The 25,485-nt window shown below is 33.2% G+C and overlaps 1 protein-coding gene across 1 annotated transcript; it reads right to left on the bottom strand.

The window, feature by feature from the left end:
- Nucleotides 1-14,659: 14,659 nt before the first annotated feature.
- Nucleotides 14,660-16,212, bottom strand: LOC134697686 (uncharacterized protein DDB_G0290685-like). Its single transcript, XM_063559969.1, has 2 exons — nucleotides 16,199-16,212; nucleotides 14,660-16,130 (listed from the first exon to the last, which is right to left on the bottom strand). The coding sequence occupies exons 1-2, from the start codon at nucleotides 16,210-16,212 to the stop codon at nucleotides 14,660-14,662; spliced, it is 1,485 nt and encodes a 494-aa protein (XP_063416039.1).
- Between the last annotated feature and the right edge of the window lie 9,273 nt (nucleotides 16,213-25,485).

Here is a 25,485-nt window from a genome sequence, read left to right on the forward strand (position 1 = left end):
CCAGACACTGGAATTAATACCAAGGACATGCTATTCAATTAATGTTTGCAGACGAGGACATCTAGCTTCAGAAAATAATTGAAATTTTCAGGAGCGGGTCCACGCAAGGGAGTAAAAGGGCGTACCCCCCCGCCCTTTCCACAAAAATAACCCGTATCATTATTTGCTTTATTAAATAATTAAACACATACTCTGAATTCTTTTTATACTAATTCCCTTTCCGATGGGGACTTGGACACCTTTTTTATACAACAAAAACGGTAAGTAAATCCATACATGAAATGGTTGTTTTGTGTGAAACTTCTCCAATTGCCATTTTACTTGTACATGTACCTGGTGGATACTTGCTAGATAAATATGACACCGAGACGGATATGTTCCGACGTACAGGGTTGCATTTTTAGCTCATTTGTCTAAATCGGGGTATGTTTTTTCTCCTTGTATTTGAAAGGGTCAGGGTTAACTATCTAAAACGGGGTATTATAAATACAATGTTACACCATTATTTCAGATAAAGGCGAATGTTTGATACAATTAAAATGTTTAAACTCGTTGCAATTGTTTGCACCTGTCCTAAGTCAGGAGTCTGATGTTCAGTAGTTTTAGTTTGTTGATGTGGTTCATAAATTTTTCTCGTTTTTTATATAGATTAGACCGCGTCGGTTTTCCCGTTTGAGTGGTTTTACACTAGTTATGTTTGAGCCATGTATATCTTGCTGATCGGTGTCAGCCAAGACTCCGTGTTGAAGACAGTCACTTTTTTTTCATCTATAATGGTTTACTTTTATAAATTGTGACTTGGCTGGAGAGTTGTCTCATTGACATTCAAACCCTTTTATATATATACTAAATGCAAAACAACGTTCAGAAATGCCCATATAACAAATTTTATATCATATTTTGGAACTATTCAAGAGACTGACAAAAATTAGTTGAAATTTCTAAGGTATACATAATAATTATAAAACGCAAGAAAAACATTTTTATTTTTATTTTTCAACATTTCCCTTTATGAAGGTTCTGAAACAAAATTCTGGAAAAAGGGGGGGATAGGGGGTTTTGATTTTATTAAAACACAATGGTTCTCTTAGGGAAAATGTGGGAGTTTTTGCGATTGAGATTTTTTTAAAAACTTTTCACAATGCATGATCGTGTGGTGTGACAAATTAACTCCCTTCTTTCAAGGATAGATTATCGTTTCATATAAAACGCTGATAAGAATTTCCTTTTTGTCTTTTTGAAACAAACTTTATTCTATTATGTATCTTAAAGCTATAAACTACGTTTAAACAACATTGAAACCGATCGTCGTTAAACGATGCCATAAGTTCGTTTTTTTTTATTTGGATTTTATATTTTGAAAATTAATCAAATCTGGGCGCCATATTTAAACTGGTGTTATTGAGCTCCGACTCGAGAATAAAATTTTCTTAAAGTGATGGATTAACTATTTCTTTAGCACAAGTAAGTAATTTTTTTAATAGTTTTTGTGCTCAAGTTATTTATAATGATATTTGGCCCGTTAAATATTTGACCTAGAAAGAAGATTGAAGCAAATTTGTTCCGACCTGAAATCATGTCGGAAAGTGCTAAAGGAATTTTACGTATCTCGATATGACTTCGCATTCAAAAAAAATAAAAAATGAAAATATCAGTATAAAAACGTTAAAAATTGAATAAGAATGCGAAGTCATATGTTATAGGACTAGGGGCCAATCAGCTAATGAAATCCCAGGTCAAGAAACTTAAAACAGATGCTTCCTATAAATGGAAATACGAAGGTAACAAGATTCAATTTGAGTTCAATACTGAAAATCTCGAGGATCTTGTTCAGACTTTGTGGGCTATAGACAATGTGAAGGTAGATTACGCACGAGATTTGTTATCAGCTACCGTAGATAAGATCAAGCATCGTAACAAGCTCATCAAAATTGCTGACACTTCCGAGGGAGGTTGGGATACCGCTAGGCAATATGATGCTAATCCTATTGCATCCGACTCCGAGGATGAAGCAAAGATTATCAGAGCTGACAATAGAGCTGTCCGCAAGAAGAAAGGGAAGTCCAAGCAGGTTAGAGGTAATGGTTCCAAAACTACGGCTAGTAACCAGTCTCTATCAGGACAGGCTCCCAACTTCGTTCCGCAGCCTTTTCGTGGGCCTCAGCAACCTTGGTTCAATGGAATTTCCCTTCAGCAAGGTTTCAACGCTGGAAAGACACAGAGGGGACAATGCTTCTCGTGTGGGTCATACGCACACTACAGATCCAGCTGTCCGTATGCTAACAGCAGTAAACCAGCAACCCAAACGAGGCCCCAGTAAATTTGTAAAAGATGAGTATTTTAATTATCTTGAACTTTCACATGACAATTTAGTAGATAATCATATTGATGGCAATTTGACCAATAATTATTTTGAATACGAACTAGGTCAATCTGATATAATTGTTAAAGGTAGACTTAGAAAAAACATTCAATTTTGGATAGACATTGGTGCTCCTAAATGTATTATAGATACTATTAGACATGGTTATATTTTACCTTTCTATTCCAATCCTATATCGATTTGTTTATCTAATAATTTATCAGCTCTAAATAATGCAGATTTTGTAAAATCGGCTATTAACGATTTATTAGCTAGAGGTTTAATTGTGGAGACATTAGATATTCCATTTGTTGTGAATCCTTTAACTGTTGCTGTTCAGTCAAACAACAAAAAGCGGTTAATTTTAGATTTGAGAGAGATAAACAGACATTTATGGAAGCAGAGTGTAAAATTTGAAGATATGCGTATTGCAAAACATTATATAAATGCACATTCATATATTTTTAAGTATGACGTTCATTCTGCATATCATCACGTCGATATCTTCCCGCCTCACACTAAATATCTAGGTTTTGCATGGGAATTTAACGGTGTTAAAAAATATTTTAAATTTTTAGTATTACCGTTTGGTCTCAGTACGGCTTGTTACATATTTACAAAACTAACTAGACCACTTATTAAAAAGTGGAGAGGAGAAGGCAAGCAGATTATAATGTACTTGGACGATGGGCTTGGTGTGCATGATGATAAGGAATTGTGTATTGAAATGTCTATACAGGTTAAAAAAGACATAATAAGTAGCGGTTTTGTACCTAAAGCTGAAAAGTCTATGTGGACACCTACTAAAAATCTAACTTTTTTAGGTACTAATATTGATACAGATAAAAGCGTTTTTACTATTCCTGAAAATCGTATTGATAAGATTATGAGTACTATTTCAGATATTGATTTGTGTTTAACCAAAAGTGGTAAAGTATTTGTAAGGAAGGTAGCTTCCTTGGTAGGACAGATTATATCTACGTCTCCCGTTATAGGCAATATAGTATATTTAATGACTAAACATTTGTCTATTGACATTAATAGTGTTCATTCATGGAACAATTATATACATTTATCTGTAGAAAGTATTGATCAAATTAATTTTTGGAGGTTTAATTAACATAAAGCCAATGTTAAACCTTTTAAGACTGATGTTTCTTGGCAGACTATTGTATATAGTGATGCAAGTAATACGGGTTACGGTGGTTATATCGTGGAAAACCCATATAATATTGCTCATGGTATGTGGTTAGAATCTGAAGTTTCTACTAGTTCTACATGGAAGGAGTTGACTGCGGTGAAAAATGTATTTTTGTCGCTGATAGACTTTTTAAGTGGCAAGAATGTAAAATGGTTTACTGACAATCAAAATGTTGTTAGCATTGTTAGTAAAGGGAGCACTAAATCAGTACTGCAAAAGTTAGCTTTAGACATTTTTAGCACATGTATTAAACACAATGTTAATATAGATATAGTATGGATCCCCCGTACTGAGAACGAGAGAGCTGATTATCTAAGTAGAATTATTGATTCAGATGATTGGGCTATTTCTGAATTTGTATTTCAGATAGTTGAATCCCTTTGGGGACCTCACGAGGTTGATTGGTTTGCCTCTGACGACAATTTTAAATTGCACGTTTTTTATTCCAGATTTTGGAATGTGAATTCATCAGGTGTTGATGCTTTCACGGTTGATTGGCGAGGGATCAACGGGTTATTTGTTCCACCTGTTTCTTTGATCCCTCGTGTATTGATGTATATGCGGCAGTGTAAAGCTGTTGGTACTTTAATTTTACCATACTGGCCCTCTGCCAGTTTTTGGCCAATGCTTTGTCCTTTTGGTGATGGGTTTATTTCTGAGGTGGTGGATTCTATAGATCTTCCTACTTACAAAAATGCTTATATAGCTGGTAAGAGTAAGAAGGCCATATTTGGCAATGTTGATTTAACTTTTCGCATGTTAGCGTTAAGGATGGATTTTTCATCCAGTTAGCTCATTTTGATGTGAGCATGTATCATAGATCTCTCTTGATCTTTTCTTACTTAGATCTCTTTTGATCTTTTCTTCATAGATCTCTCTTGATCTTTTCTTATAATATGTTATTTTATATGGATTTCTTGTGCGTTTGTAAATGGTGAACATTATGTACAGTGACATTTTGATTGTAGTATTAGATGATTGTAATAATTTTAAATGATTTTCATTATTAATGTTTCCTTTCAATTACACATATATTTTTGCAGGCTTTCGCTGGAGAATTGCAGAATCTACCTGTGTCTTTAGTTAGTAAAGTGAATTTACTTCCAGAATTACTTTCGGAATCTCGAGCAGTATCTACAACAAAAGGGTATTATCAAAGTTTTTTACGATGGAAAAAATGGGCTATTTTGAATGGAATTGAAAATTGTGATATTCTACCTGCGAAACCATTTCACGTAGCTATATATTTAGCTTCTCTGGCACAGTCGAGCAATACTGTTAGTCCAGTTGTGCAGGCGTTTTATTCTTTAAAGTGGATACATTCACTAATTGGATCTTTATGTTCACCGACTGATTCATCTTTAGTTATTAATGTGTTAGAAGGTGCGAAACGCAGTTTGGCTACTCCTACGAAGAAAAAGGAACCCATTTCGGTGGAATTGCTGCATAAAATGTATGATGCCATGTTTTCTTTTGGTAATTTGTATAATTTGTATAATCAACGTATAATTTGTGCATGTTTCACTGCATTTGCTGGTTTTTTAAGAGTTTCTGAGATGCTTAATATTAGAAGAAGTGATATAGTTATTTTAGAGTGTTATATGTCAATTCTAATACAACATAGTAAAACAGATGCATATAGAGATGGAAATTCAGTTTTAATCGCTCGTACACATTCAAATAAGTGTCCAGTTAAAAACATGGAATTATATTTGACGTGGGCTGATATTTCATGTGATTCTGATGAGTTTATTTTTCGAAATTTAACAAAATGTAAAGATGCATATGTTTTGCGTAAAGATAATACCCCTTTGTCGTATTCAAGGATGCGTGAGCTCTTTATTGAGGCTTTCAAGCCTTTTGTTCATAACATAAAGCGATATGGATTGCACAGTTTGAGGTCTGGGGGTGCTAGTGTTTGTGCTAATTTGGGTTTACCAGACCGCCTTTTTAAGAGGCACGGTAGATGGCGTTCTGAAACGGCCAAAGATGGTTATGTTAAGGATTCATTAGAAGATTTGCTTAAAGTTTCCAAAAATTTAGGCTTATTAATTATTGCTTTAATTTTGAATTCTTTTATTGCATGATATAAAACTTTCTTAAAATTTTCCCGTTCTTTGTGTTTCGGCCATCGGCTCTGTCGTGTGGTATTGCACTTTACTATTTCTTGTTATTATTATTATGAGAATAATATGTGGTTTTTGATATATGGGTATTAACGGAAGAAGAAATATAATTTCAATCGGTTGAATTTATGAATTAGTATGAAATTATTTTCTTCTGAATTGTCTGCCCATAGGTGGCGTTTTTAGGTTATGTGTTTCATCTGATTCGGCGGTTAATTCATTCGGCACGACAGGGTCCACTCGATCGGTCTCGTTTATTTTTTATATTAGGGTTTTCATAGATTTTGTATCATGCATTAAAAGAGGTTATTTTGCTTTACATTTGTGGGTTCACTGAATGAACTATATTTATATATTTAATATAAGAGGACATTATAAAGTGTTTATATTATGTACATGAGATAAATTATTAATTGGTAATTAAACCAGCCATCGGCTCTGTCGTGTGGTATTGCACTTTACTATTTCTTGTTATTATTATTATGAGAATAATATGTGGTTTTTGATATATGGGTATTAACGGAAGAAGAAATTAAAAAATACGTTGAACCACAAACGTCAAAATCATTCAATCGCGTAGTGAAATTAACTATTAGTGAGTTCTTATCAATCTATATTAGAATCTACCTTTAGGACTATTTTAAAACTCGGTCTATATCTGAAGTTTATCTTACACACTTTTGGATTTTTAACCCTGTATGCTAACATTGCCTATGTGAAATTTTAAAATTGTTTGTATGTACATCAAACGACAAAAATATGTGACGTATATATCAATGTTTCTACTTTAACATCCACTTTAGTTTTTCAAAAAACTTTCACTAATAAAAAAGTTATGAGCATTTGAATAAAGAAGGTATTTTGAGGAAAATGGAAATTCTATACCAGAAAAATGATAAAATTTTGGTGTGAAGGTAGGGTGCAAGATATGCATTTGCTGGTGCATGTGATGTCTGATGGGTCTGAAATTTAGAATGTAGTCTTGATATATATTAAAGTTAATGTATGTAAAATTTTATTTCATTTCATTACTGGAAGGTCTATTAGGCACAAGGACACAGTTATCTACCCTCAATTTTCGTTGTCCACGAACATAGTTCCCTTTAATTTTAGTGTTTTCTTTCTTAATTTTTTTCTTTGTCTTTTTTTGGAATTTTTTACTATTTGTTTGTATTAAGGTGAAATAAAAGACTTCAAATATACTGTCTGAAAAAAAAATCTCTTTTTGAAACTTTGTGTAGAAATGAGTGAATTGGTCAGGTAAATAAAGCTGGAATTCCCCCTTCTCGGAAGCTCTCTGGCTTCATCCATACCGGTGTCCTCGTGTTTGTGGTTACCAGGAGAAAATGAGCTAGTAGAGTTTTCTGAATTTTTGGTATGGTTTGGGATAAAAGTCAAAATTTATGCACACCAAATCTCATTGGGAAAGAGCAGATGGATTATTTTTTAATTGTCATTATGTTTTAATAGACAGATAGAGTAAAATAACTGTGTTCTCGGGCCTGCTGATGACTGCTGTACCCATATTTTGACTATTCTATTTATTTTGTCTGTTTAGTTAACGCGTCATTGTAAATATTACTGAATTTGATACGACGGTTTCATCCACTATTTTCTACATTTGAAAATGTCTGTATCAATAGTTATCAAAAGTACCAGGATTATAATTTTATACGCCAGACGCGCGTTTCGTCTACATAAGACTCATCAGTGACGCTCAGATCAAACCAGTTAAAAAGCAAAACAAATACAAAGTTGAAGAGCATTGAGGACCCAAAATTCCAAAAAGTTGTGCCAAATACGACTAAGGTAATCTACTCCTGGGGTAAGAAAATCCTTAGTTTTTCGAGAAATTCAAAGTTTTGTAAACAGAAAATTTATTCCTGTATCAAGTCAGGAATATGACACGTACACTTTGTGAAAATAGACTGAGTATAAAACAGAAGTAAATTTACAAAAAATGTTAGTCGACTACATGTTATAAATATAACAAACAAGCTTCGAACATCCTCTGCTTCTTAATTTTAAATAACATTTTTTGGATCATGAAAAGAGACATAACTCTTGTTGCAAGTTAATATAAGAAAAAGAACAGAAGATGTGGTATAAATGCTAATGGCATAACCTTCTACAAGAGACCAAATGCCACATAAATTAACAACTTTAGGTCACTGTACGCCCTCCAGCAAAGCCAATACAGCCTATTCAGCTGTTAAAGACACCGATATCGTACATTTAAAACTATACAAACGAGAAAACTAAAGCCAATAAAAGTTCAATTATATAAATGGAAAACAAATATGGGAAACAGCAACAAACGACATCCACTAAATTACATGATTCGGATTTGGGACAGGTATATGAATGTATTGAATGTGGTAGGATTAATCATGTGAACGGAATCCCAGACCTCCCAAATAAATTGGACAGAGGTGTAACAGTACAACATAAGAAATCAGATGGGAAAGGCTTAACTCATTAGATGGATTCAAATAGAATTTTTTTAAACAAAATAGAGTTGACATAACTGGGTACATCCCGACAACAAAAAGACAAGAAATTTATTTTTCATTAACCTGTGTAGAATACAAACAGTGTTTTTTCAAAAGTGTTATTTTTTCTATAAATTGTTAAATATTTCACAGTATCTTACCATAGCTTTGGTTAACCTTGTCAATTCACTTTTGACCTTAGATATTTATCTCTAATGTAATTTTTTAACGATGTATTTGCATTTAGGTATCTCAGATCAAACTTATTCGTTTATAGTGTGTTGATTTACTTTTTTTGATTGAGTTAAGCCTTCCAATTGATATTTTATTGTGTTTTTTATGTTGTGATGTTATAATATTGTTTCAGAAAAAGGGAGATAGATATTGATTGGACCGTTGATTTTCCCGTTTGAATGGTTTTACACTTTTAACTTTGGGGCCTTTTATAGCTAGTTGTTCGGTGTTAGCCAAGGCTCCGTGTTGAAGACCATACCTTGACCTATAATGATTTACTTTTAAAAAGTGTTATTTGGATAGATAGTGGTCTCATTGGCACTCATACCACATCTTCCTAAATCTACAAAATACATATCTAGATAGCAAGTTAAACGCCAACAACAAATATTAACAAAATTCATGAATCTGTGACGACATTATCAATTAGAACATATCAAATATCCAAAAGAATTAGTTAAAGACGTCATATACTGAAAAACAACACCTTGTGCAATGCAAAGACTGAATATTGAGTACAGTATTCTGATATACAATACCACACTCATTCAACTTAAACGAATTGTAACGAATAAAATATGAATATTTTTGAAATAATGCTTAAAGAATTCTGATTTTGCAGTGCACTTTTTTTCATTCCTCCAGAAAGCGCCAAAATTAAAGTGAAAAAAAAGAGGTTTGAGAACTTCCCCAAAGGTAATAATTGCTTCATTAATTGACATGGACAATAAATACTGATAACCAATTGGCTATTAAAACTGTGGACCATATGTAGCGAAACCCAACTGTTTGTTTATTTTATCAACGTTTGCAAGGACGAAAAAAGTGCACTGCAAAATCCAGTGAAGTTTTGATTTTTCTAAATGCATTCGTATTCTGTCTATCTAGGGCATGCCATGCCTTAGAACTTTTCTAGATGCACAATTTGTCTGTACTGAGAGTAAATTTTGAGATGAGCATGCGGCTATTTTACCCATAGGGTCCATATGTACCTCAAGTCATCAGATTGACAAAAATACAAGTGAACGTGGGCGGGTACTTGTACATTCGAACAAAAAAAAGACTAGTAGATACAGATCTGAGAGTAGTCGCAAATAACTAACAGCTAGTTCTAAGCCACTTACACCTAATAGAATAAAATTGAGAATGGAAATGGGGAATGTGTCAAAGAGACAACAATAAAAGACCATAATGCATCTCAGACTAAATTACACATCCAACATTCAACGGATTTAGTATAAAGATGTCATAAACAGTCAGAGAAAAACATGGCTACATGTATGTGCAATATTAAGATACAGGTATCGACATATTGTAGATCCATGAATGTGTATATGCATGTAACATACTTGTTAATCTTTTATTTTATTAATATCGAAATCAATGTTTACCAAACAAAACACTATTCAATGATATTATTACAGTGTTGATCCTCAATGCTCTTAAATTTTGTACTTGTTTGGCTTTAAAAATATTCTGACATGAGCGTCGCTGATGAGTCTTGTGCCGACGAAACGCGCGTCTGGTGTGCTAAATTATAATCCTGGTACCTTTGATAACTATTGAATTAGTAACCTTTTAGAATAAGTTTATTTAAAGAGTCCATAAATTTACCAGAATCGTTTCCAAATTTCCAGGCACGGTTAACATTTTTTCCGTTAAAATGAGAATGTGGTTTTTGGATTCGAGCGTCACGGATGAGTCTTTAGAAGTCTGGCGTATATACAAAATTTTGTCCTGGTTTCTATAATGAGTTTATTTAAAGGCATAGATTACCTCAGCTGGATTTTAAACTTTGAGGAATATTTGTCTCAATGCTCTACAACTTTTTGTAGACGACACGCGCGTCTGGCGTACATTCTAAATTTAGTCCTGGTATCTATGGTGAGTTTTTTTACAACCACTGGGTCGATGCCACTGCTGGTGGAGATTTATTTCCCCGAGGGTATCACCAGCCCATTAGTCAACAGTTATTGTGCTGACATGAATTATCATTGATATGGTTATATTTATAAATTAACTGTTTGCAAAATTTAGAATTTTCTACCTCAGACATAGATTACCTTAGCTGGATTACTTTATTCGGCCTTTTTAACTTTTTTTGATTCCAGCGTCACTGATGGGTCTTTTGTAAATGAAACGCGCGCGTCCTGGTTTCTATGATGAGCTTAATATTTACAACCACTGGGTCGATGCCTATGCTGATGGAGATTTTATTTCCCCGAGGGTATCACCAGCCCAGTAGTTAGCACTGTTTGTGCTGACATGCATTATCATTGATATGGTTATATTTATAAATTAACTGTTTGCAAATTAAGAAATTTTGAAATACTATAGCTTTTCTACCTCAGACATAGATTACCGTAGCTGGATTCGGCAAAACGTTTATGAATTTTTATCCTCAATGCTTTTCAACTTCGTACTTTACTTGGCCTTTTTAACTTTGTTGGATTCCAGCGTCACTGATGTGTCTTTTGTGGATGAAACGCGCGTCTGGCGTATATACAAAATTTTGTCCTGGTATCTATGATGAGTTTATTTACAACCACTGGGTCGATGCCACTACTGATAGAGATTTATTTCCCCGAGGGTATCACCATGAATGATCATTGATATGGTTATAATTATAAATTAACTGTTTGCAAAATTTAGAATTTTTGAAATACTATGTCTTTTCTACCTCAGGCATAGTTTACCGTTAAGCTGGATTTGGCAAAACCTTGAGGAATTTTTGTCCCCAATGCTCTTCAACTCCGTACTTTTTTTGGCCTTTTTAAATTCGAGCGTCACTGATGAGTCTTTTGTAGACGAAACGGGCGTCTGGCGTATATACAAAATTTAGCCCTGGTATCTTTGATGGGTTTATCTATCCCGTTTTCTAAAGGTACAATCAGACTTCAAAACCAAATCTTTATATCTACGGAAAAATTGAGTAAAGTTGAAGTAATTTATGGTAATGAAAATCCTGGCTTAATAATTTACCAGTAATACATAGATTACGTTAACTTTGTTAAAAACAAAAACGTCACAAGAGACACGGACATAGCTAACGATCTATGATTTAGGAACACCACCAGCTAAAAGAGGGAATCTGTTTCGTAATTTTAGTGTGGCGTTTCCCGTTTAAAAGCGGAATATCTTAATCTAGGAAAGGACAGTTATTACGGTTTAAATCTGACTTTTTCAAAGTAAGTTCCTTTGAGTAAATTTCACTAGAATATTGAGAAAATTTTTGATTATTAAACGAAAAAATATCATCAAGATAACGGTAGGTGTTGTTGAATTTATAAAATTAAATGTTATTTCAACGGGTCTTTACTGAGTTTGGCCATAAACTGTGATTCATGACAGTACAGCAACAAGTCTGCTAATCACGGGTCAAGGAGTGGTATTAGTTCCATAGGGGATACCTACAACCTGTCGAAAAACTGGAACGCCTCCCTTTTTCATGAATATAACCCTGTAACTCGGAAACCTAAAATTTATAAAAAAAAAATCATACGCGAGATCATGTCATCAGTATAGTGTTTTTTTTTTAAATTTAAACATTTTTCAAAATTTTCCATGAATAAGCTTCACCTATTTGGCTTAATAATTGTTAACTGTAACATTAACAGAACAGTTTTCAAATTTCAGAATAAAGATAAAAAATATCTTGACCCACACCACTCATTCATTTGGACAATTATGCATCTTTCTTGCAATGGTTGCGTACGATTGTTTTTCATATCACATGATTTATTAATTGTGTTCATACCGTGCATTAGATTCAAATCACACAAGACATTTTCATTAACTTTTTCCTGTTCAACATTATTTTAAAACAGTTCTTAAAGTTGCTTTTTTTGTTTATCCCTCCCAAACGGTTTGAGTAGGATTTTAATGAATTTTCACTTCTGTGACCAGACACCTCTATTGTGTGACAACAAGTTACCCTCCTCCATCCATTACTGTGATGCTGGTAGCTCTAATAGAATGGTGTAATATGTCATATACAATAACGCAATATGAGATATTTCAGACTACATACCAACTTGACTGTTTTCCCAAGAAAAAAATTGCAATACCATGTAGATTCACTCACTTCAAAGGAAGCTTTTGGTCTTTGACATTAAGCTTCAAGATCAGGACACAAATTTGACATATAATTTTCAAGAGAAGCTACACGACTTTTCAAATCACCTTTAACATTAATTAATTGTGGTTTTTTTCTCTCCCTCTAAGCAATTTAATTTATCTCCCAATTGATATTCCCGTACTTGCATTTCCTATCATGATTTTCTTAATAGAGGGTTGCTGTTCACTAGATACCAGGACTAAATTTAGTAAATACGCCAGACGCGAGTTTCGTCTACATAAGACTGATCAGTGACGCTCGAATCCAAAAAAATTAAAAGTTTAAAGTTAAAGAGTTCCAAATGGTGAACTTGAGATCATTACTTCGTAAATTTTACAGACACCATCACGAGTTGGTTGACCGTTATGAGAACACCGTTTCACAATGATATCGGATATGTTCCTAACGTCGTAACTACATGTAACAATTAATTTGATCCCCCTGGAAAATGATCCGGGGGATAAAATTTCTTGCAATATTTTATCCACAATGATGGATATTATTTTAGTGTTGTAGGATATAAAATGTTGCAATTATTTTAATATGTTTGTATCCATACATGTCATATATCACACCAGATAACTTGGATTAAATTCAACACCATTATCGCTAATCATTTTCAGTGGTACTCCACGGCGACAAAATAAAGTATACAAGTTTTCAGCTATTTCACTTGCGTTTTTGGTATAGAGAGAAAATGCTTCTGTATAATTTGAAAAAAAGTCTATGACGGTTAATACATCGTTGGGTTAATGCCACAACCAAATAACTGAAAATATAGCATTTTTCAGACGGCATGTTTTTAAGTTTTATGGGTACTTTAAAAGTTATTACATGTAAATAAATGATTTTGTATTTCAGTTTCAATGTTTGCTAACAAATTATCTAATACATAAGAACAAAATAAGTAAGACAATTGATTTATTGCTTCAAATTGATTGAGACATAATAAAACATAGTATAACATTGAAAACACAATTGCCAAAACCAAGTTACGGGTGATACAGTATTGATGCAATCAAATATCCATGTTTAAAAATATGGTATGATAGTACCATAACACGGTAAGTACCATTATGACCTTTTGGCTGTTACGTTAAATATGAAAAAAATGCTGGTAGTAGTGCCTCAATCATTTAACAGAAGATAATTGTTTTTGACATATCAAAATTTATCTTATCAAACAATAATTTGTATGACAGAAGACAATAACAGGCATTATGTTTTTTTGGCATTACAAACAAATTTGTTTATTTTTTACAAAATATGCCATAACCTGTTATAAAGAAATAACTTATGTTGGCAATTAAAATTTATCATTATTTTATCTTGAAAATAAAGACCACAACGCAATATCCAATATAAGATAATCAATTAATGAATTGAAACAAACATCATTATTGATATATTGATAGAAATATCGTTAAACAATATGTAAATTTGTAAGATGTTTTTGTAAGAATTACTGAATTGACTATATTGATCAGAATTTTTAAAATGTTAAAGCTTGAAGCATATATGCAATCTATCACTCTTGTTCTGAGTCCTGTTCTTCTTCCTCTACATCCGGGTCCGGTAGATTATCAGGAACCTCTCCATTGGCAGGAAGATCTTTGTAAAATTTGTGATACTCAGCGGGAATAACCTTGGTTTTGCAAAGGTTAAGAAGATCCTTCTTCTTTGCCAATGTAATTGGTTGCTTTCCTTTGTATTTTCTTGGCAATTCGTGTCCTTTAATACTTGTTACAGGAACTCCATTTTTGTCAAGCTCGATGATCCTCAATCTTCTGAAGTCTTCGTCAAATGTATGCTTAAATAATATATGTTGAGGTTCCTGTTTGGAATATCGTAGCCATTTGATTTTCAGCCAGTTGACCTTTTCACCGTTGGCATCCACCTTGCTGTAGGTAAGTGTTGTCTTTTGGAGCTTTTTGAAATCGTAGATATCCTCATGTTGTATAGGTACAACTGAGTACGGATTAGTCCTCCTCGCCATCCTGACAACTGTTGCCCACTGGCTTGGGATATAAATCTCAGTTTTTTTCTTCGCAAACTCGATTGCTGAATGCATGCTGTCGCATTCCATCTGGGTGTGTCCGCTTTCTAGGAACTTGTGGTCAATTATATCTATGTTTGGAAGATTGATGAGAGACTTGTGTAAGTTTCTTTACAGGAAAGTGGTGAGTTCTGAACATTACCATTTGTACTTCTGTCTGCATTGATTGTTTTTGCAGTTTTATTTTTTGAAATAAATTGTACAACTTTGGATTTCTTTTCTGTCTTTCTATTAATCTTGTTTTCTTTAGTGTTTCTTTTTTTCGAAAGTTTTCTCCGTCTTTTATGAAGAGTCAAGGTTTCATATTCAAAGTCTGTGTTTGAAATTCCTTCTGAAGACGGTGCTGATAAGTTAGAATCAGATGAGTTGATATCTGCCTTAGTTACTTTGTATGAATCTTCACTATCTATTATAGACTCAATATCCTCATCTTCTACGAAGGTTGTCCTATGTTTCAGTCGAGATAGAGGAATATTATCGTCACTACTTTCTTCATCAATGGATACTATTACCCCTTGTTGTATATTTTCAGGTGTTGTGTCATTTAATTCTTGTTGTATATCTTCATGTGGTGTATCACCGCTCTCTTGTTCATTCTGTACGGGCCTTGTGTCATTTAATTCTTGTTGTATATCTTCATGTGGTGTATCACCGCTCTCTTGTTCATTCTGTACGGGCCTTGTGTCATTTAATTCTTGTTGTATATCTTCATGTGGTGTATCACCGCTCTCTTGTTCATTCTGTACGGGCCTTGTGTCATTTAATTCTTGTTGTATACCTTCATGTGGTGTATCATCGCCCTCTTGTTCATTCTGTATGGGCCTTGTGTCATTTAATTCTTGTTGTATATCTTCATGTGGTGTATCATCGCCCTCTTGTTCATTCTGTACGGGCCTTGTGTCATTTAATTCTTGTTGTATACCTTCATGTGGTGTATCACTGCTCCCTTGTTCATTCTGTACGGGCCTTGTGTCATTTAATTCTTGTTGTATATCTTCATGTGGTGTATCACCGCTCTCTTGTTCATTCTGTACGGGCCTTGTGTCATTTAATTCTTGTTGTATATCTTCATGTGGTCTATCACCGCTCTCTTGTTCATTCTGTACGGGCCTTGTGTCATTTAATTCTTGTTGTATATCTTCATGTGGTCTATCACCGCTCTCTTGTTCATTCTGTACGGGCCTTGTGTCATTTAATTCTTGTTGTATATCTTCATGTGGTGTATCACCGCTCTCTTGTTCATTCTGTACGGGCCTTGTGTCATTTAATTCTTGTTGTATATCTTCATGTGGTGTATCATCGCCCTCTTGTTCATTCTGTACGGGCCTTGTGTCATTTAATTCTTGTTGTATATCTTCATGTGGTGTATCATCGCCCTCTTGTTCATTCTGTACGGGCCTAGTGTCATTTAATTCTTGTTGTATACCTTCATGTGGTGTATCACCGCTCTCTTGCTCATTCTGTACGGGCCTTGTGTCATTTAATTCTTGTTGTATATCTTCATGTGGTGTATCATCGCCCTCTTGTTCATTATGTACGGGCCTTGTGTCATTTAATTCTTGTTGTATATCTTCATGTGGTGTATCATCGCCCTCTTGTTCATTCTGTACCGGCCTTGTGTCATTTAATTCTTGTTGTATATCGTCATGTGGTGTGTCAACAACCTCTTGTCCAATATTTTCAGGCGTTGTGTTGACTGGCTGTCGTTGACTATCTCCTGTCACTGACAGGTTGTTCTCGGTAGTTGTGTTTTCAATTGAATGACTATTTTCTTCTACTGCAATTGCATTCATCCATTCATCATCGGATGACCATTCTGTGCATTCCATCCTGTAAAACATGTATTTAAATTATTGTCTATGTTTAGCCTTCGAAAATATTTTCTGTTAATGACATTTGGACGTTATAGTCTTTAAATTTTGATATTTCCTATGCGACAGTTGTTTTTCATTCGTGTAATGAGTTTAAGCTTTTTATTGTGCCGTTTGATAAGGGACATAACGATTTTAATTCTACTTTGAATTTGATAGTTTTGTTGTTTTACTATATGGTTTCCCCATTTTTAAAGGGTCCTCTGTTTCTCTCATTGTTAAAGTTGTTCCCTGTTAGTTATCTCTTGTTTTTCTTGTCCATGATCGAGATGTCTTTTATAAGCTTGATATTGATACTTCTTGATTGACCATTTATCTTTATGAGTCGATAGATAATTTGAAAATTAGAGCTATTGTAAATACTAATGTAACATAACAAATAAATATATAATACTTAAAAATCTTACCTTGGTGCTATTTTTTTATGATCTCTGTTTTTTTTCTTTATTATTTCTGTGACAAAAATCTGAAGAAAAAATAGATAAATAAAACAGTGTGAACTATGAGACACATAAAACATTTGATAATACATAAAAAATAAATAGTTCAAGCAACATGCAGTTAGACCATGTTTTGTGTATTTATTTGATTCATTTTAACAGAATTAATTATTATCCATATTAAATCTGAATTATAATATCTTTCTCAGAGTAAAATTAATTATTATTCATCAACGCTAATACTTATTTTGTTATCATAGTATAAAATCAAAAATATTTAGATAAATGTTTTTCATTATATAATTTACAATGTCATACATACCTATAACTGCTTTTGGATTGTTTAAAGATGATCATTTTTAACAATAGCAATGTGCATTCCTTCCCTGAGAAAATTAGTATTTACAAGATGTGTAATAGTGTAAATGAAACAAAAACACGAAATAAGATACTTGGGTTTAACCTCAAATCAACATTATATTTACACAAGTCTTAATGACCCAAAAGATTATCAGGATTTATTAGTTTGTTGACCGTTCATCTGCTGATTATATTTAACAGCTGCAACAGGTTATCTTTAGACACAGTGGATGATGCATGCTAAAAATAGATTTAAGTATTGTAAACATGACAGCAACAAACAGTTAACCTTATTCACAATGTTGAGGCATAAAGAAATTGTGAAAATAATTTGAAATTTGGTTTTGCCAAACAATTTATCTCCAGATATTTGATTTAGGTATATTGTTTTAATATATAAAATATTTTTCTATAATGACCAAGTAACTTATCTATAAATAGATGATTGATGCATCCAACAATTAAATTATTAATAGATAATTGATTGATGTTTTATCAATTAAAAATACTTCTAGTATACCTTTTGCTCTATAATTTGGTGCGATTAAAGCATTGACTTTAAAACACATTTTTGACCCAAAATCCAAATTTAACAAATTTTATGTTACTTGGTTGTGGCAATAACCCATCGACATATTTGTATCCTGCATCGGAAAGAGGTTTTCCAGTTTTGTCATTATATGGGCCGATTAAGTTTAAAGCAATTTTTTTCGATGTTGAGGGAGGAACGGGTATTCGTGTCATTTCTGGTTTTGTCGTTTTCTGCTTTTTATTACTTGTTTGACACTGTTCACAAGATTTTATGAAGTTTTTCTCATCTTTTATTATACCTTTCCAGTAATAACGTTCTTGTATTTTCACTACAGTTTTGTCGACTCCAAGGTGGGACCCACTATTTATGTGACATTTTGATATAATTCGAAATTTTTCGTTTGATGGGATTACCAATCTCAAATTTTGATCATCTTGTGCTACACATTTGCATTGTGAATGGACCACAATCACTCCCATTCTGCTGCTGTGGCACAACTGCAATCTCGACATATGTTATGTCCGCTTGAATAAATCTCTGAAAAGAATAAAGAGTATCACTTATACATTTGCAAGAAATCTTACAGTTATGTATTGGAGTAATAAGGAAAATACTAGTTTTTAATAAATTTTCCTCAGGAATTTGATTAGTCAACAATGTATTGTATTTTCCATCATGATTTTCTTAGTAAATAATTGCTGCTTACATGGAAGGTAATGAACCAAGAGTTCCAAGAGGTGAAGTTGAAATCATCCCTTCCATAATTTTACGGACGCCATCACGAGTTAGTTGACCGTTCTAGAATATCCGATTACATCGTTCAGTTCTCTATTACCGAGAATATAAATTCTTATAAACTTGCTATTGCTAAGATATCATGTTATAGACATGAAACCAAGACATTGTTTATTAATTTTCTGTATCAACTTTACAAACAGTACACGATGACCTGAAGTATGGAATATAAGTACTGATATGTTTAACATCTTGATTTAGTGTCATAGTGTTCTTCTGTTATTTTTTGTAATTTTTAACATTAAACATTGATCGTCTATTTTTGTTAGTATCCACTTGACGTTGCTCGGTACTTATACATCCCGTCATTGTGTTAATTTTTTATGGTAAATTTTTGTATTCTAGTCTTTGTTTTTTGCTTGTTTTTATATTGATTAAGATTATAACACAATGTTGAGTGCTGTATTCCTATTTGACCATTTTTATTACCTATTAAATCAGTGTGTTTTGGTCACAATGTCATCAATTTTTGTCCATATTATTAAGTTTCACATTTACGATATAAGTCTTCAATTTGACAGTCTCGCATTTAATCTTTAAATCATCAAATATACGTCTACTAAATAACTGTAATGCTTCACCTTGTGAAGCAGATGCATTAGGATCATTTAAAACGAAAAAACAACAACAAAAACACATCTTCCTCTATTCCAATTGAGACCTACTTTTAGGAATGATGCTTGCCCACTTCGATGTTCTGCCTTTTTCTTGAATCATGATCCTTATAGTGTTAATACCATGTCTGATCAAGTTATATTAAATTCGAATGCACTACGACAAACAATGTTTCAACTTACAAGTGTACATGTAATTATTTATTCTGTATGTAAGCAAGTTTTACTCAGTATACAAGACATCTCTCAATTTATTTTCAACTGGTTAATCCAGGTAATAGGGGTGGCCAAGCCGTGCATTTGGCGGTGGAAAGTAAGGAGCATCACTCTCCAAGAGGATCCTGTAGGGAGGCACCGACCTTAAGGCGTCTTTCTGCTCGGAGTTGAAGGACCTGACTACCATTCCAAACCCGAAGAACGCATTGCAGTACGAGTCCTGCCACTCCCGCATCTTCGATGTTCTGTTGTGTCGTTGTTCTCCTCTTATATTTAATGCGTTTCCCTCGGTTTTGGTTTGTTGCCCCGATTTTGTTTTTTGTCCATGGATTTATGAGTTTTGAACAGCGGTATACTACTGTTGCCTTTATTTCTGCCTCTTTCTTAAATCATGATCCTTATAGAGTTAATACTATGTCTGATCAATCTTGCCACTGCGATATGTATTGTGAAGATTTGCATCAGTTCTTTTTTTAGATGTATATTTTCAGGAAAATGAAGTAAATTTTATTACAGAACCAGATTTATATGAAATTACATCAAAATAGATTAAATTAGAATGTAATACCACAAATAATGTTTTAACCAACCAGTGTACATGTAATTATGTATTCTGTACGTAAGCAAGTTTTACACAGTATACAAGACAATAATTAATCTCTCTCTAATAAATAAAAGTATTATACAATTTTTACCTTAATCAGTTGGTTCAAGTAGTGCATTGTGAATGGACCAAAATCATTCCCATTCTGCTGCTTGGCACAACTGCAATCTTGACATTTGTTATGTCTGCTTGAATAAATCCTTGAAAAGAATAAAAGATATGACTTATAAATTTGCAAGAAATCATACATTGGAGTAATTAGGAAAATAGTAGTTTTAATTAATTTTCCTCAAGAATTTGATTGTTTATTCGAAAAGTCAACAATGTATTGTATTTTCCATCATGATTTTCTTAGTATATAATTGCTGCTTACATGGAAGGTATTAAACCAAGAATTCCAAGTGGTGAAGTTGAAATCATCCCTTCCATAAATTTTACGGACGCCACCACGAGTTAGTGGACGGTTCTGGAATATCCGATTTCATCGTTCAGTTCTCTATTACCGAGAATATAAATTCTTATTAACTTGCTATTGCTAAGATATCATGTTATAGACATGAAACCAAGACATTGTTTATATATTTTCCGTATCAACTCTCAAACAATTCACGATGACCTGAAGTATAGAATATAAGTACTGATATGTTTAACATCTTGATTTAGTGTCATAGTGTTCTTCTGTTATTTTTTGTAATTTTTAACTTTAAACATTGATCGTCTATTTTTTGGTAGTATCAAATTGACGTTTCTCGGTACTTATACATCCCGACATTGTGTTAATTTTTTTTCTGCCTTGTGAAGCAGATACATAAAAATAATTTAAAACGAAAGAAAAACCACCCCAAAACACATCTTCCTTTATCCAATTGAGACCTACTTTCAGAAACAATACGAGTTTGGAAGTCGCAGAAGTCGCAAATTGGAAATGATGCTTGCCCACTTCGATGTTCTGCCTCTTTCTTGAATCATGATCCTTATAGTGTTAATACCATGTCTGATCAAGTTAGATTAAATTAGAATGCAATACGACAAACAATGTTTTAACTATCAAGTGTACATATAATTATTTATTCTGTATGTAAGCAAGTTTTACTCAGTATACAAGACAATAATTCATCTCTCAAATTATTTTCAACTGGTTAATCCAGGTAATAAGGGTGGCCAAGCCGTGCATTTGGCGGGGAAAAGTAAGGGGCATCACTCTCCAAGAGGATCCTGTAGGGAGGCACCGACCTCAAGGCGTCTTTCTGCTCGGAGTTGAAGGACCTGACTACCATTCCAAACCCGAAGTACGCATTGCAGTACGAGTCCTGCCACTCCCGCATCTTCGATGTTCTGCCTCTTTCTTAAATCATGATCCTTATAGAGTTAATACTATGTCTGATCAATCTTGCCACTGCGATATGTATTGTGAAGATTTGCATTAGTTCTTTTTTTAGATGTATATTTTCAGGAAAATGAAGTAAATTTTATTACAGAACCAGATTTATATGAAATTACATCAAAATAGATTAAATTAGAATGTAATACCACAAATAATGTTTTAACCAACAAGTGTACATGTAATTATGTATTCTGTACGTAAGCAAGTTTTACACAGTATACAAGACAATAATTAATCTCTCTCTAATTAAAAAGTATTATACAATTTTTACCGTAATCAGTTGGTTCAAGTAGTGCATTGTGAATGGACCAAAATCATTCCCATTCTGCTGCTTGGCACAACTGCAATCTTGACATTTGTTATGTCTGCTTGAATAAATCCTTGAAAAGAATAAAAGATATGACTTATAAATTTGCAAGAAATCATACATTGGAGTAATTAGGAAAATAGTAGTTTTAATAAATTTTCCTCAAGAATTTGATTGTTTATTCGAAAAGTCAACAATGTATTGTATTTTCCATCATGATTTTCTTAGTATATAATTGCTGCTTACATGGAAGGTATTAAACCAAGAATTCCAAGTGGTGAAGTTGAAATCATCCCTTCCATAAATTTTACGGACGCCACCACGAGTTAGTGGACGGTTCTGGAATATCCGATTACATCGTTCAGTTCTCTATTACCGAGAATATAAATTCTTATTAACTTGCTATTGCTAAGATATCATGTTATAGACATGAAACCAAGACATTGTTTATATATTTTCCGTATCAACTCTCAAACAATTCACGATGACCTGAAGTATAGAATATAAGTACTGATATGTTTAACATCTTGATTTAGTGTCATAGTGTTCTTCTGTTATTTTTTGTAATTTTTAACTTTAAACATTGATCGTCTATTTTTTGGTAGTATCAAATTGACGTTTCTCGGTACTTATACATCCCGACATTGTGTTAATTTTTTTTCTGCCTTGTGAAGCAGATACATAAAAATAATTTAAAACGAAAGAAAAACCACCCCAAAACACATCTTCCTTTATCCAATTGAGACCTACTTTCAGAAACAATACGAGTTTGGAAGTCGCAGAAGTCGCAAATTGGAAATGATGCTTGCCCACTTCGATGTTCTGCCTCTTTCTTAAATCATGATCCTTATAGTGTTAATACCATGTCTGATCAAGTTAGATTAAATTAGAATGCAATACGACAAACAATGTTTTAACTAACAAGTGTACATGTAATTATTTATTCTGTATGTAAGCAAGTTTTACTCAGTATACAAGACAATAATTCATCTCTCAATTTATTTTCAACTGGTTAATCTAGGTAATAAGGGTGGCCATGCCGTGCATTAGGCGGGGAAAGTAAGGGGCATCACTCTCCAAGAGGATCCTGTAGGGAGGCACCGACCTTAATGCGTCCTTCTGCTCGGAGTTGAAGGACCTGACTACCATTCCAAACCCGAAGTACGCATTGCAGTACGAGCCCAGCCACTCCCGCATCTACGATGTTCTGCCTCTTTCTTAAATCATGATCCTTATAGATTTAATACTGTCTGATCAATCTTGCCACTGCGATATGTATTGTGAAGATTTGCATCAGTTCTTTTTTTAGATGTATATTTTCAGGAAAATGAAGTAAATTTTATTACAGAACCAGATTTATATGAAATTACATCAAAATAGATTAAATTAGAATGTAATACCACAAATAATGTTTTAACCAACAAGTGTACATGTAATTATGTATTCTGTACGTAAGCAAGTTTTACACAGTATACAAGACAATAATTAATCTCTCTCTAATAAATAAAAGTATTATACAATTTTTACCGTGATCAGTTGGTTCAAGTAGTGCATTGTGAACGGACCAAAATCACTCCCATTCTGCTGCTTGGCACAACTGCAATCTTGACATTTGTTATGTCTGCTTGAATAAATCCTTGAAAAGAATAAAAGATATGACTTATAAATTTGCAAGAAATCATACATTGGAGTAATTAGGAAAATAGTAGTTTTAATTGATTTTCCTCAAGAATTTGATTGTTTATTCGAAAAGTCAACAATGTATTGTATTTTCCATCATGATTTTCTTAGTAAATAATTGCTGCTTACATGGAAGGTATTAAACCAAGAATTCCAAGTGGTGAAGTTGAAAGCATCCCTTCCATAAATTTTACGGACGCCACCACGAGTTAGTGGACGGTTCTGAAATATCCGATTACATCTTTCAGTTCTCTATTACCGAGAATATAAATTCTTATAAACTTGCTATTGCTAAGATATCATGTTATAGACATGAAACTAAGACATTGTTTATATATTTCCGTATCAACTCTCAAACAATACACGATGAACTGAACTATAGAATATAAGTACTGATATTTTTAATATCTTGATTTAGTGTCATAGTGTTCTTCTGTTATTTTTTGTAATTTTTAACTTTAAACATTGATCGTCTATTTTTGGTAGTATCAAATTGACGTTGCTCGGTACTTATACATCCCGACATTGTGTTGATTTTTCTTCTGCCTTGTGAAGCAGAAACATAAAAATAATTTAGAACAAAAAAAAAACCAAAACACATCTTCCTTTATCCAATTGAGACCTACTATCAGAAACAATACGAGTTTGGAAGTCGCAAATTAGAAATGATGCTTGCCCACTTCGATGTTCTGCCTCTTTTTTAAATCATGATCCTTATAGTGTTAATACCATCTCTGATCAAGTTAGATTAAATTAGAATTCAATACGACAAATAGTTATCAAAGGTACCAGGATTATAATTTAATACGCCAGACGCGCGTTTCGTCTACATAAGACTCATCAATGACGCTCACATCAAAACAGTTAAAATGCCAAACAGATACAAAGCTGAAGAGCATTGAGGACCCAAAAATTCCTAAAAGTTGTGCCAAATACGGCTAAGGTAATCTAAACAATGTTTTAACTAACAAGTGTACATGCAATTATTTATTCTGTATGTAAGCAAGTTTTACTCAGTATACAGGACAATAATTCATCTCTCAATTTATTTTCAACTGGTTAATCCAGATGCCGTGCATTTGGCGGGGGAAAGTAAGGGGCATCACTCTCCAAGAGGATCTTGTAGGGAGGCACCGACCTTAAGGCGCCCTTCTGCTCGGAGTTGAAGGACCTGACTACCATTCCAAACCCGAAGTACGCATTGCAGTACGAGTCCTGCCACTCCCGCATCTTCGATGTTCTGCCTCTTTCTTAAATCATGATCCTTAGAGTTAATACTATGTCTGATCAATCTTGCCACTGCGATATGTATTGTGAAGATTTGCATCAGTTCTTTTTTTAGATGTATATTTTCAGGAAAATGAAGTAAATTTTATTACAGAACCAGATTTATATGAAATTACATCAAAATAGATTAAATTAGAATGTTATACCACAAATAATGTTTTAACCAACAAGTGTACATGTAATTATGTATTCTGTACGTAAGCAAGTTTTACACAGTATACAAGACAATAATTTATCTCTCGCTAATAAAAAAAAGTATTTTAAGACAGACAGCTAGATACCATAAACATACTACGTATACACAAGCCAGAGCCTGAGCTTGATTTGCTATATGATATAAAAACTAAACTGACGAAAAAAGGTCATTTATTCAAAATCATAAAATGCAAAAAATACATTTTGCAAATAAAACATTTGACATAAAAGTTCATATTTAATATGAAATAATAATACATAATTACTACGAAATTACATCAACTAATATTATGTCAATTGAATAAATGACAAAGAATAGCAAAGGTGGGGAGAAAAACCTGCCCCATAAATAAACATATGATACATATCTACTTCAAAAGATAATATAAAGGGTGGTATGTGGGTGGGAATTTTGAACAAATTGTTTGATAATAATCACAAGTTAACACATCAAATGCTGATGATAAAAGGAAGTGATCACAATGCACTTACACGTGAACTCGTGCTGACCCGCAATGCCATTGACCAATAAGAAAGATGATATCCGGTCATGCATTGGTCATAAAAGAAATTTCTCTGCACGTGAAAACAAGTTATCTAATTTCAACAATT

The sequence above is a fragment of the Mytilus trossulus genome, chromosome 14 (genome assembly GCF_036588685.1).
Source record: "Mytilus trossulus isolate FHL-02 chromosome 14, PNRI_Mtr1.1.1.hap1, whole genome shotgun sequence".
Lineage (NCBI taxonomy): Eukaryota > Metazoa > Mollusca > Bivalvia > Mytilida > Mytilidae > Mytilus > Mytilus trossulus.